The 17,736-nt window shown below is 36.6% G+C and overlaps 1 protein-coding gene across 1 annotated transcript in view; it reads right to left on the minus strand.

The window, feature by feature from the left end:
- Positions 1-17,736, minus strand: part of MLIP (muscular LMNA interacting protein) — a 162,664-nt gene that overhangs the window by 19,001 nt on the left and 125,927 nt on the right. Inside the window, exon 12 of the mRNA XM_014583036.1 lies at positions 13,785-13,991. Within this exon, the coding sequence (XP_014438522.1) occupies positions 13,785-13,991 (207 nt within the window). The remainder of the gene's footprint in view (positions 1-13,784; positions 13,992-17,736) is intronic.

The raw sequence follows: 17,736 nt of genomic DNA on the forward strand, positions 1-17,736 counted from the left end.
ACAATGAGACACTGAACTATAAGAAAATTATAAACCTGATGTTTTTGTAGGTCAAGAACTGCTGAATAATGGCAATTTCATGTGTTTCAAACTACTGTAAGAAACATTTTTAAAACATAATAGCATTTCAAGAAGGTTAGACAAGCAACTGTGCTCAAAGGTAAACAATATATGTACTTGAAGGTTCCATTTGCAAAGATTAAATGCTTCTATCATTGTATTTCAGGAATAATGTATGGCACACAGGTGCCGCCCTCTGCTGAGAATGGTGTCCTAGTCCTAAGTTATCTGACACCCTCGCCACTGTGGCCCATATCAATGACTGATTCATGGGGCACCAAAAAGTAGTTCCCTTTCATCCAGTGTGGATGACTTTACAATATGCTCTAGAGCCCGCTCCTTGAGCATTAGATCAAGGCTGGTGTTTACCTAAAAACACAGTTGCTCAGCCATTTGAGCTTCCCAATTCAGATACATTCCCTGCCTTGCAGGATGCTTTTCTGAAGAGCACACCCTCAATAAATCCGAGACCTAGTTCCCATCTCTGCTTCAAAGGAACCTGCTATAAGATGCCATACAAAGGAGAAGGTAGCTGCTCAGTGCTGTGAAACAGAGCAAGCTGAGAGTAGTTCCTTTTGTCTCTAAAACATAGTCAATAAATTCCAGGGAGCCAACATGTTATTTCACAAGAACTTTAAAAATCATCTTTCTCCAAGTATACTTTTGTGCACTAAAAATACCACCCCTACTGCCTCTACCAACACATTTATTTCCAACTAGCAAATTCTTAATTTCCAAAGTGATTTTATTAAAAATGTCATGATGAAAAATTCCAGCTAGATACTATACATTCAATGCCAGATAACAAATTAGATCTCGGGGACAAATGTTTTTGTCACTAAGATTAAGCCAAAATAAAAAAAAATTAAAAAAATTAAAAGAGAGAGAGAGATGAATAAGAAAATGATTGTCATCAGTTTCCTGGACGAAGTTTAAAAGTCAACTGTTTGTGATGAAATTAGGTACATTTTAAAATGATGACTGGCAATTAGATAAACTGAAACATGCCTGCTTCCAAATGCCAGCCTGCCATTAAGGCCTCGAGCATGTTTGAATGTTCTTTTTGCCCTCTAGTGGGGGAATCTAATGAAATATGATTGATACTTCATTTTGCAGAGCTGTTTCTCTTAAAATACCTGTTCATTGGCATTCATTTCTCAATGTTAAAAGCCAAATTAATTTGCATTTTTTCCATTCGAACAGAATGTCCTTTATGAACATATTAAACAAATTTATCTACTTTGAAAACAACTTGGTATTATCAAATAGTGCCATGTTTTGGTTTCCTGAAAAATCCCAAAACATTAAAAACCCATTTTGAGTTAGATAAAATATTTTTTTCCTAGTCCACCCACCTCAATGCTTTTCTCTTCGGAAGCATCATAATAATTATCCAATTCCCATTACCTTAAAATGTTGTCAGAAAAGTTTTAGATGGAGAGTAAGCTGACTGGTTTATTTCTATGATGATTGAAAATAAATTGCCTTAGTTTGTTCACGCAGAAAGATTTCTAATTATATACACAAGGGGACTACAGAAAGTACATGTAAAAATCAAATTAAAGTACGAGTTTATTTTGATGCAAAAAAAAAACCCTAAAATCCACACATATTTTTATCATGATACGTATTTTCCACGAACTTATTGATGACGTCGGGTACAGTTAGATCACAAACAACACAAACATTAACAACAATGAGGACATTTTGCCTCAAAGTCCAAGATGCGTTTTTGAGGAAACTTGGCCACCTCCATACATTTTCTCAGAGTGTTAAGATGTACAAGGGCTGTCTGAACTGCTCACCTGGGAAATTTTGGCTGCCAGAAGAATGTTGGAGCCTGAGAATAACATGTAAAAAGCATTATGGTAAAAGGGTTCATGGTAAATCCAGGTTTGGCCAATAACTCATGACATGATCTTGGAACTGTCACTGCATCTTTAGCCCTCAGTTTTCTTATCTATAGACTTGAAGGAGGTTCGATGGCTCCAGTAGTTAATTCTAGTTCTGGGTTATATGGTCCTGTGCTTGACTCGTTGGACATCTTTGATCCTAGGGTGGTAGTGATACTGCTTCATTGATAGTTTTTTAAAAAAAGAATTACTTTTTTCACTTTACTATTATATTAATTTGCTCTAGGGCACATGCACTCACCAGAGAGAGAGAGAGCAAGGGAGAGAGAGCAAGAGCAAGAAAAGCAAGCCACGGGGTCCAGAACTCGAACTGTGGTCAGCCACATGGAAGTTCACTAACTTAACGACCATGACATCTGATGGGCCCTCATTGATAGATTTGGGGAAAGAGTCACTTAAGAAAACTTAGCCAAGGGGCTAGCAGGTGGTGTAGTGGTTAAGGTGCAGGACTCCCACATGGCTGACCATAGTTCAAGTCCCAGATCCAGTGGCTTGAAACACACCGACCAAGTGTATGTGTCCATGCCCAAAAATCCCAAGAGGAGAACGAAAGAGAAGGGATTGCAGAGAGGCCATACCCCCCTCTACAGGGATGGTGATTTCTCACTTTCTCTGTCTCTCCGGAGAGCACATATGTCCTAGAGCTAATATTTCTCTATCTCTCTCTGAAAAAAGAAAACTTAGTTAAGCACCAACTTTTAAGCTAGCTAGTCTGTGAACTCTTGTACAAATTATTGATACTTTCTGAACCTCAGTTTTTTCATATGTATATAAAAGGGAAAAAACTTACTTTACAATTATTTTTAAATTTAAAGAAAACACTTTTTGTGAAGTGGCATGTCTAATTTCTCTAAATATGTTTATTTCTCACAAAATTTCAGTGACTCCTCAACGCACACTCTGTTTCTTCTTCCCATTTCAGATGACCCCTTATGCCCAGGAAGGTGGGAACTAGATATCTTGCAGTGCTACTTCTTGTTAGCCTCACTACTCTCATTTCTGACTCCATTAGCTTCTTCAGTGCTCTGGCTTTCATTTTCTCACTTGGCCCTGTGACTTTTCTTTCCTGCCTTGAAATCTCCCCTCATGCTGTTCCCTCTAACTGGAATGCTCCACTCAACCCCACCTTTATTTTTTCTCAGGTCTTAGATAAGCATCATTTCCTCATTAAGTCTCTCTGATTCACCAGAGTAGCTCAGAACCCCCACGATGTATACCTGTAGCTGCCAGAATATCTTCTATATGGCAGTTGTCAGAATTATCATTAAGCCATCATGTTTCTTCTTTTTTAATTTCTGTTTTCTCTAAGTAGGAAATAAGTACCTAGTGAAGGCCGCTCATACTTCTGGTTGTTTTGCAGTACCTAGCCAGCATGGACACAATGCTTGGCACCTAATTTACCTTTGTGAATTTACCTTGTGAAAGGAATAAATAATTGTGCTTTGTCAACTTTCAGACTCCAGGGTTCCTAGACTTCATGTTGAAATAAAAAAAGTTGCAAAGGCTATACTCTATTTTCTTGTAGGGAATTAAGCTATGAAGCGACATTTTTGTAACCTTGAACCAAATCATCTAACTTTGTGCTCATTTTGTCATTTTGAAGCTATGTGCACTTATAAACTGCTTATCTTAAAGGGGTGTTGCTTTATTCCTAAAGTAGATCTATAAAATATTTTTTACATCTTTAGATCTAAATATCTACAGCTTACATTAAAAAACGACAACACATTGTTATTTCAAAGCCCCCTCAGTCTTTGTACCAATAGGTAAAGTTTAGAATTCAAGTTTCCTTCCTCCAGAGAAGTCATAATCTGTACTAACTTCTATTATTTGATCTTTTAAAAAAATAACAGAAGAAACCTCAGAAAAGGGAATTTCCTTTCAGGAGAGCTACTAAAACATGTAACCCAGGGACCAGCAGTTGGTGTAATGGCTGTTGCTGGACTCCCATGTAGTCTAACGCGATTTGAATCCTGGACCTGGTGACTTAAGCTCATGCTGGGCACGTGTACATGTGTGCCCAAGATCCTGAGAGGAGAAGGGATAGAGGCAGGGCCATCCTCCCTGAGGGGTGATTTCTTGTTTTCTGTCTCTCTGTCTCTCTCTGTCTTTCTGGTAAGCATATGTGCCCTATAGCAAAAACCTCTCAAAAAAAATAAATAAATAAATAACACTAAAACTAACCTATGCTTGAAAGGATGCCTATAACATTAATATTTTATTTATTGGGTTTCAGTACATTCAGAGTTTAGTCTCCTAAGTAGCCATGCAATGATAAAAGGCCTTAGCTAGCTACTGCTATTGTTGTGTTTCTTCCTCTTACTCCTACACTGGATTTCTCATTCATAACACACTTTGTTAGAAGGTTTCCTGCCTATTCTAATAAATGCCTCACCCTTGGTTTATTATAAGTGGTGTAATTCTTTACATAGAAAATACACGAATAATGAATGCGATTGGACAAAAAAAAACTTCCTACATTTTTCTCACTCTCCTACTTTATTATTGCAGATGAGTTATATTGCCTTTTTATTCTTAATCTATAATCTCAAGAGTGGCTGCTTAGGAAAGGGGCTAATAAAAACTGATCCATAAATGTTCTGTTGACATTTCATAAAGATAAAATACATTTCAAGTAACATGCTTCATTTTCCTTAGCAGAAACGTAATTCTAATATAAAGGATTATTAGAACGTGAAATATATTTTTGTGAAAAAGGCAACTTTAATTTCTTAAGTAGTAAATCTTAAGAAAGTACATGTTGGCAGCTGTGATATTTTTTCAGAGAAATGACTTTTAATAATTAAAGTAGTACACTGAAAAAAAAATGTACCTTCTGATTCGGTAACTCCACAAGTACTGGATATGTAAACCCTCAGACACAATTGTAAATGTTACAAACTCATGGGGACAATTTTGATTAAGAACTCAGCCCAGCATTTTAAAAGTGACTCTAATAAAATATAAAATTCTTTTACCTTAGCTCTCATATACATTATTTAACAGTTATGTTTGTTTTTACTTACTAGGGGTTTATGAGTAAAACAGTCTATAAGCTAGCACTTATAAACATGTCAATATAAATCGTTTTTTAAAAGTTATTTTTCACAAGGAACTTTATTTCCTTTCTGAATCATTAGAGAACTTGAGAGGCAAAAGAGGAAAAGTGCCTTATCATAAGACAAGCATAAACATTACTAAGAGGTTAAAAACTTTGAGGTCATGGGGCCAGCCAGTGGTGTGGTGGTTAGGTTAGGTGGTTAGAGTGATTGGATCCCAAATGGCCAACTGTGAGGTTCAAGTGCCAGACCAGGCAGCTTGAAAACATGCTGGGTGCATGTGTATGTTTACCCAAAATCCCAAGAGGAAAACAGAAGAAAAGATACTGTCACATGGCCATGCTCCCTGAGGAATGCTTTCTTTCTCTTTCTCCTCAACCACTCCCTTTCTCTTCTCTTTAGCAAAAATAAACAAACAAACAAACAACCCCCCCAAAAAAAATCGAGATCACTCAGTCCATAGAGATTCTGAATTTAGATGTTTGAAATGAAGCTCAGGAATTGGCAATTTGCTAAAGCTCCACAGGCAATTCAGCAGAATTTGGGACCTAGAGTTAGTTCTGAAGCCAAACTCAATGCTCTAATGGTACAGCTGGGAAGAGGGGACCTAAAGAGAGCGAAGTGTGTGGTCCTATAGCATTTATGTAAATTCACTAATATGTACACAAAATAACAATGCAACTTTTGAGAGACAGTCTACAAAAAGAAAACACATATCAACTGCTTTAGAATAGTTCCTCAGGTACAGAAGGAAAGAAGAGTGAGAAATGGAAATGAAAAGGAATACAAATGTAAGAATCTCAGAAAGAGCTCAAGGAAAGAACAGATTAATTTGAGAGTAATGTCCTACTAGGTGTGTTGAGAGATTATTTCTTCATTCTAGCAACAGAATTCTACTAATATCTTGATCCTGAAGAATATAGAAAACTGAGTACTTATCACTTGATTCTGTAAGGAAAAACTTACAACGGACTTCTTTTTTTTGTCATTATAGATAAGGAAGCTAAAGTAAGAGTTTAAATTATTTTTTCAAATATATACATAAAACAAGTCATTGATTCAACAAAATAAGTTTAGTAACTGGTATCTTATTGTAAGTATTCTCCAGATGAATTTTAACTTACATTTAAGTAATGAATTTATACTGATTAAATCATATGACACTTCTTAATTTAAGGAGGGAACTAAAAATAATTAAAATTATAAAAAAATTAAAAATTCTTTTTATTGACTAAAATGATTTAGTATAGTGGCAGACATAAAATATTTATTTCAGGGATCAGCAGCTGGCATAATGGCTGTCACTGTACTCCCATGTGGTCGACTACGGTTCGAGTTCCAGACTTGGTAGCTTAAACTCACACCAGGCGCATGCACGTGCATGCCCAAGATCCTGAGAGGAGAATGGAGGAGAAGGAATTGTGGAGTGGCTGTCTCCCTGGGAGGCGCTTTCTCATTTTCTATCTCTCTGTCTCTCTCTGTCTTTCTGGTGAGCGCACGTGCCCTATAACAAAAATCTCTCCAAAAAAAAAAAAAAAATCTCCATTATTTCAATTGTTTTTTACAAATAAAATTTCTTCCAAAACATAGAAAAATACATATTATGTTTTAAAACTGTCTTGGGCTATTCAAGGCAAATGATCATCTACCTAGTAATGTATCAATACATATTTCTATCTCTGTAAAAGACATTATTACCAGAGGTCAAGCAGCCTGGGATGTCTGGAGTTGGGAGTGCTAGTGATCAGGGACATGAAGGGTTCAGGGCAAGAACAAAACGTGGGAAAGGCTGAATAGTGTCACAGCAGTAACACAGCAGGACCCACATGGGATAGGTTCTGAGTTCACATCCCAGGTACATGCATGCATGCCTGTGATGCAGGGTGGCTGAGACTGGGGGGTAGATCAAGGTAGAAAACACCCTGTTGGCAATGTCTGTTCTTTTTCTTTAAATAAACTTAAAAAAAAAAAAAAAGAATAGAGGGGGGAGATGACTGACTCTCTCCGGTGGAAGCTATAGTGGAAGAGAATTTTCAAGAAGCTACTCCAGAGATAAGCAATGAAATATTCAAACTAAAAGCTCTGGGAAAAACCAGAACTAGCTCTTGCATAAAAACCTACTGTAGAATTTAACAGCAGTAGAACCAAACGGGAGAATATATATGTAAGGAAATCTACCATATTTATTTATCTTTCAGAACACAGAGCATTATATTTTGAAATAAAATGGTGCACAGTTACAAAGATAGTGTATTTTGAGACATGAAAGTGAAATCAAATGGCCGTGCATCACAAAGTAAAAACCAAAATAATATATTTTTGAAAATGAAAGAGAAGATATCCTCAAAGATGACTGTGAATATTCTCCTGAGGCTTCAGAGCTGTTTCTCTGCCTATAAAGATCCTATTCTTTCCTGTAAAGCCCCTCACACTTTCACTGTTAAATAGTCTCCCTGCTCAGGACATCCACCCTTTCTCCTTCCGGCAGATCAGAAAAGTCATTCTGACTGTGAGGCTTAGTCCTCACCCCTCTGGGTTCTACTCATAGACTGGGCATGTGTTTTTTCATTTGTTGCTGGTGCTAATTGACAGTGTAAAGACTCAAAGGAGACAACACTAAGAGATTACTTCCTGTCTAACAGCCTGTAGTTGTGCTGGGTAAAAGGTGAAAAAATGTAGTTGGGATAAAGAGAAAGAAAGGCATAAACTGAACAATTAATTTGGAATGTTGAAAGGTTAGAAGCATGAAATTTTGAATTGATTTAAAAGACAGGTATATCTTGGAGATTTTGAGAGTAGAGGATAGAAGGAACCAAGACAAAGGATAAATAGAAAAAAGAATAAAGTTATGGAGAATGATAAACATTAGATGTACATATTTTATTTATGCATTAGTTTTCTCACCTGGGGCCAAGAAAACAATCGAGATACCTATGACCTATGGAATCATGTCAGTGGTGCCTAGGAAGAGTAATTTTTTCTTTTTTTTTTTGGAGAGATTTTCACTGTAGGGCGTGTGCGCTTGCCAGACAGACAGAGAGAGACATAGAGACAGAAAGCGAGAAATCACCCCCCAGGGGGGATGGTCACGCCGCAATCCCTTCTCCTCCATTCTCCTCTTGGGATCTTGGGCATGCACGCACACGCGCCAGGCGTGAGTTTTAAGCCACCGGGTCCGGGACACGAACCGCGGTCGACTACGTGGGAGTCCAGCGACATAGCCATTACGCTAACTGCTGGTTCCCAGGAAGAGTAATTTTTTCTAAATGAACTAAATTCTCAAATATAAAGGAGGAACTCCAGCAGGCCTTAATCTAGACATAATCAGACATGTTGTACATGGTATTTTACCAACTTCGAAGATAAAAACATTTAGATACATTGCAAAATGCTGGATAAATTGGCAGAAAGTGCTATAGATGCAGGATGATTTTAAGAGAGTAGCCCCACACACCACAGTATGTATTTCCTTAATTGCTTCAGTATTAAACATAGCCTAATGTATATCACATCAAAAATAAATATCCTTAAGTTTTGATAGCCAGGGTTTTGATTTAAAGGAGCCTAGACTTTAAATTTTGATAATAAACATAAGATTCTAGATAATAAACATAAGATTCATATACAAAATATGTATCATTAATCCACCAATGTTATCTCAGACCTATTTATGGTATACCAATTATGTCCTCTAAATCCACTGTGAACACAGAATTAGCTAATATTGAACTATTGCTCCTAGGGGAAATACAGGACTAAGTTTCCACTAGTCTCTAGCCACAATTTCATCAACAAATCAAAAATATAATGTGTCTTCTGTGTGTTTCTGTTTAAAGACACATATTTAATATATTACCAGTTCATTAATACTGAAATCATACCCAACAGCACTATAATTCATGCCTAATAAAAGCTTGCCTGACATGTTTATTTTTCTTGTATGATATATCACATATCTTGCACTAAGGAACAGTAGACAGCACTTCAATACTATAATCAGGTCATTTTAAACAGCAAAGTTACAAACAAAATGCATAAAAATGCTAAAAACACAATACAAAAGACCCCAGCAAAACAAAGCAAAACAAAAACCATGGTTTTAGAGACCACAGAAAGGACACATACCACAGTATGACAGCTGAAATGAGATAGTTTATTATTGCCTTGTTCAGCCTCAGCTGGAAACATGTACAGGTGACTCAAATTTTCCCAGTTCTGTACATATCCACAGATGACCAAAAAAGCAAGCATAGTGAGTATGATATATTTTAGCGAGTAGGCAAATTCACAAATACAGACTCTTTTGGAGTTCACCACGGCGAAGGGATCAGAAATAAAAGTGTGGAGAAGAACACATAGAGCTTCTAGAGTGATGGTTCTGAGACAGCATCGCTGAGTTTTACCTGCTCCCAGCATGTAGGTATCAATGTTTTTTCATGTATGCAGTAGGGGCACAGAAAGAGCTGACCTAGTCCTTCTGAGCATGCCATGTGAGTAAAGGAAAAAGGATGTAGCCTACATTGTACAAATAATGACCATACACCAGATAGGAGTAAGCACACCCCAGTGAATTCCAGAATCCACATATAATGGAAGAAGATTGGATGCCCCCTGCCTCCATATTTGCACATTATCTATTCTCCCATGCCACTGTACCCCATCAGCTCTCTGTAAATAAGATACAGTCTTCAATAAAAGAGATATCCTCAACTGACTGAAATTATTCTAGAGGTGCTGATAAATCCTTAAGTTAACTCAGATTTAGTTTTCTATTAAAATAGAAATAATCCTAATTATTCAACTATCTGGGACTCCTAGTGTAACAGTTGGGTCATTTCAAGGCTTGTTAATCATAAATATGTATTCATTGCGAAATATATCATGTTGAAAAGAAGTGTGTTTATGAAGCATGTCTACCTTAGATGGGCACTAAGACAAGCATGACAAACACAAGAGAATCTATATTATGCACAAGATGGTTTGGCATGACTGAGGATTACAGAAACCGACAGGAGAAAAAAAAATTAACTTACACGTTGATGCACAGAGAAACTTCCCAGAGAAAGAGAAACATTTTGACTAGTTCTTAAAACTCATGAATTATTTATATATGTAAGAAGAAAAGTAAGAAGGTATTTTATATTGGGGAAATGCATCGTATGAGCTAGTCAAATGATAAAATAACCAAGGCATCCTTGGAGGAAATTAGGTAAATCAGTTTAAATAAAGTAGAAAAATTATAAAGAACAGTGTGAAAGAATATGACAGGCAAACCAAATGGAGAACCCATTCAACTTGGTGAAAGCCTAACTATAGGACCAAAGCAGAAAAAAAAAAAATGATATAACAGATGAATCAAGTCTTGAGTATAGGGACTAGAAATTTTGGCATTATTGATAGAAGTAGGGAAGCTACTAGTTTGCAGCAAAATGAATGATTATTTTGAAGTGACAGCATGACATCCCAGGGGAGATGGTAAGTAAACAGCTGCAGGTATAAAAGAGAATCTCAGTGGAGATACAGAATTGGAAGTGTGGGTTTGAGACTTATCTGCAATAAGATAATCGTTGAGGCCTGTGAGTGGGTGCTGAAGGGAGACAACTAGAAAGAAGAGGTAAAAGAACAAGAAGTTTCCACAGAGAAAACCGAGGAACTGTGATTTAGAATGCACATATTATCCCACAAACAGAGTGAGGAAGGAAATTTAGGAGTAAATGATCAACTGTGTTGAATGCTACAGAGCGATAAAAGAGACGAAGGGCTCAAGAAATTTAGTGGAAGTTGCTGACAAGCAGTCGACCCCTCACAGAGTAATATCAGTTGAGCAGCAGAGGTGAAGGTCAGATGCTTTCGAGATGGGTTAAAGAGTTCATAAAAAGAAAACAAAGATAGTGGCTACTGACCCTTTTCAGAGAAAGGAATCTTGAAATTGCTGTGTTTGCAGCATCACTGAGAAAAAGAATGCTCATTTTTTTTTAAGGTTTCTGCATACAAAGGGGAGGTGTCAGATGAGAAAGAATGAATGAGAATGCTGGAAGAGATAAGAATAACAATCTAGGAAATTTTAGTAATAATAAGATGTAACCTTAGATGGTTCTTGTCACGGCCCAGGCACTGTTCTAAATAGTCTATCATATTCCCATATTACTGTAATGAGTTGAGTACTATTACCACCCCCACTTTGAAGACGAGTAAATAGAAGCATAGGAGGTAGAGGTGATTACACACCATTACGACCTGGAAGGGATGGGGGTCAAGAAATGAAGTCAGACAGATTGACTAGAGATATCATGCTCTTACTCTTATCCACTGAACTATATCACTTTCAAGGCTTAAAGAAGAAGAAAGAGGAATATCTTCCTTAATAAGACTGGTGAAGAGAGAGGAAGATGGGTAATACTAGTTCATTCTCAGATAAAAAGGAAAATACCTGAACATCATTATGTGACATGATGTGATATTGACACGGAAAACACAGAGGGTGAGGAGATCATCAGGCCCAGCACCTGCAGCAGGATACAGGTCCTTGTCCACAGCTCACAAAGAAAGAGAGCCATGATCCTAGGTAAGCAAGCAGATTTTATTCAGTGAGGGAAAGAAGAAATGAATATCCCCTTGAAGGATCAGGTATCTGAGTTTTTATAAGGCCTTTTGGGGGAAAGTAGTGGGTTTTGTAAAGTAACGGTCATCTGAGCTGATAGTATGGGTGCCCTTTTGTTTTTAATTATGGTTTCTATTGATTTCATTCATCATTCTTTAGGTAGGGGACATATTCATTCTTAGCCCCATGTATGATTCATGTATAGAGGGTAATTTTTTTGGTTTTTAAGCTTATCTTAGCTTGTGCTTTCCATTATGCCTGGTGATTCAAAATTCCATACTCGGAACTTGTCTGGTTCTAGGTCTCTGGTTTTGATTGCTTTACCTTAATAGAGTATAATGCTCATTGTGGCAAGAGGGACAAAAGGATAGAGAAGAATGTTGTTTCATCAAGACAAAGTAGGTTAACCAGTTTTCTAGTCTTTCTATCAGTGACTCATCATGGCTTCCCTTCTGTTTTACCTATTCTACCTATCTGCCAAGCCAATATCATATTATAGAGTTCTATCTTGAAAGTAAGGAAAGAGGGACCAGCAGATGGCACAATATTCACATCATTGCACTCCCACATACTTGACCACGGTTCGAGACCCAGATCTAGTAGCTTAAAACTCACACTGGGTGCAGGAAAAGCCATCAAAATGTCAAAGATTGAGCTATCTCATAAAATTGATATCTATAAAATATAATCATAACCCTGTCATATATGACAATTTATAAGAAAATAGTTATATTATCAGAATATAACCAGTATATTAACTATGTTTTAATTTTAAATTTACTTACTTATATTCATTCACAGTATATAAATTACATCATTACAGTATATAAAATGAGATTTCCCATCTAGAACACACTGTATATTGGCTCAATCAAGTATTATTAACTATTTAATAACTAAACAGATTGCGTAGCTGTTGAAAAGTATCGAATCAGAGAGAATGTCAAATAGCATTAAATCATTTTATAAATATTGTACTTTCCTTGATATACTTTTTTTAGACCAAAAGTAAGACACAAAATTCATAAAACATCATCCCGTACTTTATCCCAAAACATTTTGTTGGAAGAAAATAGGTATTAAAATTTTTTAATTAGGGATTATTATAATCATCATAGATTACATTAAAAACATAAAAAAGTGAACTATTTGTATAATAGTGAGATTGATTATGTTTAAGCTAGGTTTAATAACATTGTTTAACCAAAAAAAGGGCCCAAGGAGTATTCAAAACCTTCTATAAGATGACCTTGACTAATTTCTAAGTATAAAAGTGTATTTCATTAGATACAGAGAATTTTGAGAGCAAATGCTTTTAAACAAGATTTTGAATTTTAGAAAAAAGATAAAGTCAAAGATTAAGTCAATTCTTTTAGGAAAGGTTTCATGATCTGAAAATCTGTTCTAGCCAGGTAGAAGAGCAAAGAACACTTTCATGTAAGCCCAATGGAGTAACGGTTGCTTGCTTCCAATAGAACATTTATGGTTGCTTCCAAAGCTAATTATGCAAATCTTTTACTTGTTTTATTTCATATATATGTACATATATATGCACATATATTTTTGTGTATATATATATGTGTACATATGTACATAATCTGTGAATATGTGTATATATGTGTTTGTAGGTATGTATATACATCATATGTGTGCATATATGTATATTCCACATCATTATTTTTATATATCTAATTACTATAAGCCCTGAAGAATATAAGCACATTTTAAAATAAATTGTTAATATTATTTTGCAGGTATCCGTAGTAATTCTGAATATTTCTTCACCCACTGATTGTAATTATAAGTGCCTTCTCATTAAAACAGAATAATTTAAAGAAGCTTTTTAAGAACATTGAACTAAGACTAGAACATAAATTAATAATGGCACTTTGTAAGGCTTTTACATTCTCTTGGAATTTTTACATGGAGGAACACAAATCAGAAAATGGCATTGAGAGGAAAAATACATTTTATTATTTTCATGATAAATTATTAACTGCTTATAAGGTAATGTGCTTTAACACAAATATTTAATATCCTTAATTCATTTAAATGTTAAATATCTAAATATTCTTCATATAGAACTTCCCTCCTCATTTACGTTTTGAACGATATAGCACAGTATGATATCCATTAGAGGGGAATTCTCACCTTATTATATGCGCTGTGACTAAGGAGGGTATGAGAATTCTGCTGTTCATCACTCAGTGAAAAAGAGGACAAATGACTGAAGGGTCCTGGGGTAAGACAGTCAGCATGTGAGAGGGTCTGTGGATGCAGCAGGGTCTTAGCAGGAGGATAGAGTTTAGTCTGATATAAAGGATGGAGCGAAACAGGCTTGTGAGGGATTGTCACATCCTGGGAAGAAGAAAGGCAGAAAGAGTATGTTAGTGGGCAAAGTCAAGCATACTTGGAACTAGATCTACTCTAAATATATGTCCAAATCCTTTTCTAGAAAGAAGATAATCTCTCCTCCTGAGGAGGCATCCTTTGCAGCACATCTGCAGTCATGGTGTATTATTTGTCTCTGAGTCATTCCTTGCTGTCACCCACCTCCAGCCTCTTACACAGAACAAAACAGTGTCTCCTGAAGGAGTTAAATTTATTTTTGAAAGTATTGAGAAGTGCAATGTATGAGAAAGGAGAGAGTCCATCCCAAAGGGAGTAGGAAGAAGATAGAAAAATCTTTATTAAAGGGGTAGAGAACAGTGAAAATTAATTTGAAGATACTCATGATTTGGTCTGGAAGAAATTAAAGAAGAAAAGGAGGACATTACTGAGGGTATTGACATATGAGTATAGGAGAAGAACTGGGTTAGTTCACGGTGTAGTAAACTAGAGAGTTGAGTTTAGCAGGGCTAAGGGATCAGGCCAAGAATGAATGAGGTCTTCAATTCCAGTGTGTCATGGAGGGAACCTGGCAGTGCAGCAAATAGGTGAGTTCAACATAGAGGAGAAAACTAAGACATAACTAGAGAAGGTTGTTAACATAGGAAGGGGATGCATGCCAAAAGCTTTGAGGAAGAAAGCTAGTAAGTAAGGTCATAAATTACAAGACTAGAACACAGAAACCACAAGAGCAAGAAGTCTTGAGCCTTCAAAGAAAAGTTGCAAAAGGATCCTACGTACATTGTGTATATCTATACAAGGAATTGTTTTGCAGATATATAAAGATATGTTACGTTTCTGAAATTTTACACATAAAATAGTTGATAGTGATCACACTAAAACCCTTAGGACATGAACCCTACAACATAAAACCAGCAGCCTTGTGCCCTCAGAGTCAAACATGATATCTTATATTGTGGAAACTTAATGCATTAACATTTAAATTTTCAAAAGAATGTGATATTTTCTATGAGTTCAATAATGTACTCCATTATTTCTCTGCTTCATAGCAATTAAGGAATATATTTGACTTTATGCAAAGCAGAAATTTAGTGTAAAGTGATATGTATTGATCAAAATGACATTCCATTACCACATAAATTCAACTATAAAAACTATTTTAATGTAAGCTTAATATAACATTAAGCTATCCACTGGTTTTCTAAAATTTACACTGTGCATGACTATTATAATGGAAGTGTTCCATTTTTTATATATTCAAGCAATAGGTTCAAAATTTACTTTGTAGAAAATTTTAAGAAGGTTAAAAATGGTAACGCTAGGGGGAACCAGCAGTTAGCGTAATGGCTATGTCGCTGGACTCCCGCGTAGCCGACCGCGGTTCGTGTCCCAGACCCGGTGGCTTAAAACTCACGCCAGGCGCGTGTGCGTGCGTGCCCAAGATCCCGAGAGGAGAATGGAGGAGAAGGGATTGTGGCGTAACCATCCCCCCTGGGGGGTGATTTCTCGCTTTCTGTCTCTATGTCTCTCTCTGTCTGTCTGGCGAGCACACGCGCCCTACAGTGAAAATCTCTCCAAAAAAAAAAAAAAATGGTAACGCTAGGGATTTTAAGTTTGCAGAATGAGGGGGTTTATCCCCCTATACGTTGAAAGGGTAAATAAGTGTGTTTTAGTTTTACTAGTTTCCTGTTTGTTCTTCAAGTATTTGGTTTACTAACCAAGCAAATACAAATATATATTCTTATTTCACATACATCACAAGCATACACTTATTATAAAAAAGCTGACATTTCCTATATAATATTCTATCTTGTTTTGTTTTATATTTGATGACAATTTTAGAATATTTCTATTATCAATACATTAAAGCTATTGATTTTTCACAAAGATACATTACCAAGTTATCCTACTGGTTATAGCTGTCATTCAGTTGATTCTACTACAATCACTGCTACTGTGTTGATGAGTTTATCATCTAATTGCCAGTTATCACACTTTCATTTCATTTTGTCTCACTTCATTAGCTAACACCTCTCCTGTTGGTCAATAACAACTATGCTAATCGCCAACTTTTGTTTGTTTGTTTGTTTTTTGTTTTAGAGAGATTTTTTGTTATAGGATACATGTGTTTGCCAGAGAGACAGAAAGTGAGAAATCATCCCCCCAGGGGAATGGCCACATGACACAATCCCTTCTCCTCCATTCTCTCAGGATTGTGGGCATGCACACACACACACCCAGCATGAGTTTGAAGCCACCAGGTTTAAGACTTGAACAGTGGTCGACTATGTGGGAGTCCAGCAACGTAAACACTATGTCATTTGCCAGCCCCATCTAGGGTTGACTACGTGGGAATCCAGCCACATAATCATTACACCATCTGCTGGCCTCATCTAGTAGCCAACGTTAATAAGAACATGTGTAACTTGTACATTAAAGAAGAAACTGGCTTAGCATACACACATTCAGTGTATATACACTTAGTGAACTAATTTTGTTGTTCTTTTTTTAACCACATAGTTATCATTTTCTCAGCATCTAATTGTATTTCTTAATCAGTTGTAAAATTTGAAAGATATGAAACCTGAATAGCAAGCACAAGACTAGTTGCATAAGAAAAGGGTAGGGCCAGTCTGTGGTGTAGGAGATAAGCCCTTTGCACAGGAAGCCAGATACTCCATGGCTCACTGCAGTTTGAATCCTGATCCCATTGGTTTGAAAAACATGCCAGACATATCTGTGTGTGCCCATGATCTCAGCAGGATGGAGAAGTGGAGGAAAGATTGTGTGTGACCACACCCCACTGAAGGATGCTCTCTCTCTCTCTCTCTTCCTCTCTCTATATCTCTTACTGGCAAGTTCACCTACTCTCAGGCAAATAAATGACTAAAAATGGCTGCACTGTTATTGACAGTTGGAGATGTTTAGAAAAAGGTGGCCTGAAAGAGTCTCTGATTTACATTCAGGCTTCAGGTGTTTTTGTTAAGAGTTCATGAATCATTTCTCAGGACATCGCAAGGCAAGCTTGACTGATCAAAGGGAAGCAGAGCGTTTACCACATGAGGGAATCTGATGAAGTTCTATTCCATCAGGAGGAATCGTTTGGAGAATATGTGCTACTCTGTTTTATGCCTCTGGGCTCGCTATGGCCAAACTCTAGTTTTCAGTAGGTCAAACCCAAATATTTCTGTAGGGTCAGATGGCACACTCAGCTTATTCAGTCAGCAAGTTAGGAAGAGAGAGCATAATTTTATTAGCACTTGGATAGACCAAAGAGAGCTAAGAATCTTGACCAGGCTCGCTTGAGCACCTTCAGGTTGCCTCAGTGTTTATATCGTTTAGGGCATATGCTCCAGTCTGTACTAGCTGTCTTCTAAACTTTGCCTATGTTGTTTACCCATGATTCTCTTTACCAATGTCCTAGGAATTGTCTTTGCCCTTCTCTTCTGTTCAATCTCACTTCCAATATCTTATTGCTTCTTTCTTGGTCTCCTTCTGTATTTATTGAGCCCTAAAAGAGGTTCCTAGAAAAATGGAGTATCAGAAGCAAATTGTTGACAGCTTGTATATTGAAAACTTTGTTCTATCCTTACATTTAATTACTTGATATAGAATTCTAAGTTGAAAAATCATTTCCAAGAATTTCCCTTTAATGAGAAATAGGGGGAAAAAAGAAAAGGAGGGAGGAGAAAGTGAGACAGAGAGAGTGAAAGATATAGGCACTTTTGGCAGGGTTTTACATTGTGATCCTATT

Source organism: Tupaia chinensis, unplaced genomic scaffold (assembly GCF_000334495.1).
Source record: "Tupaia chinensis unplaced genomic scaffold, TupChi_1.0 Scaffold144010_1, whole genome shotgun sequence".
NCBI classification, from domain to species: Eukaryota; Metazoa; Chordata; class Mammalia; order Scandentia; family Tupaiidae; genus Tupaia; species Tupaia belangeri.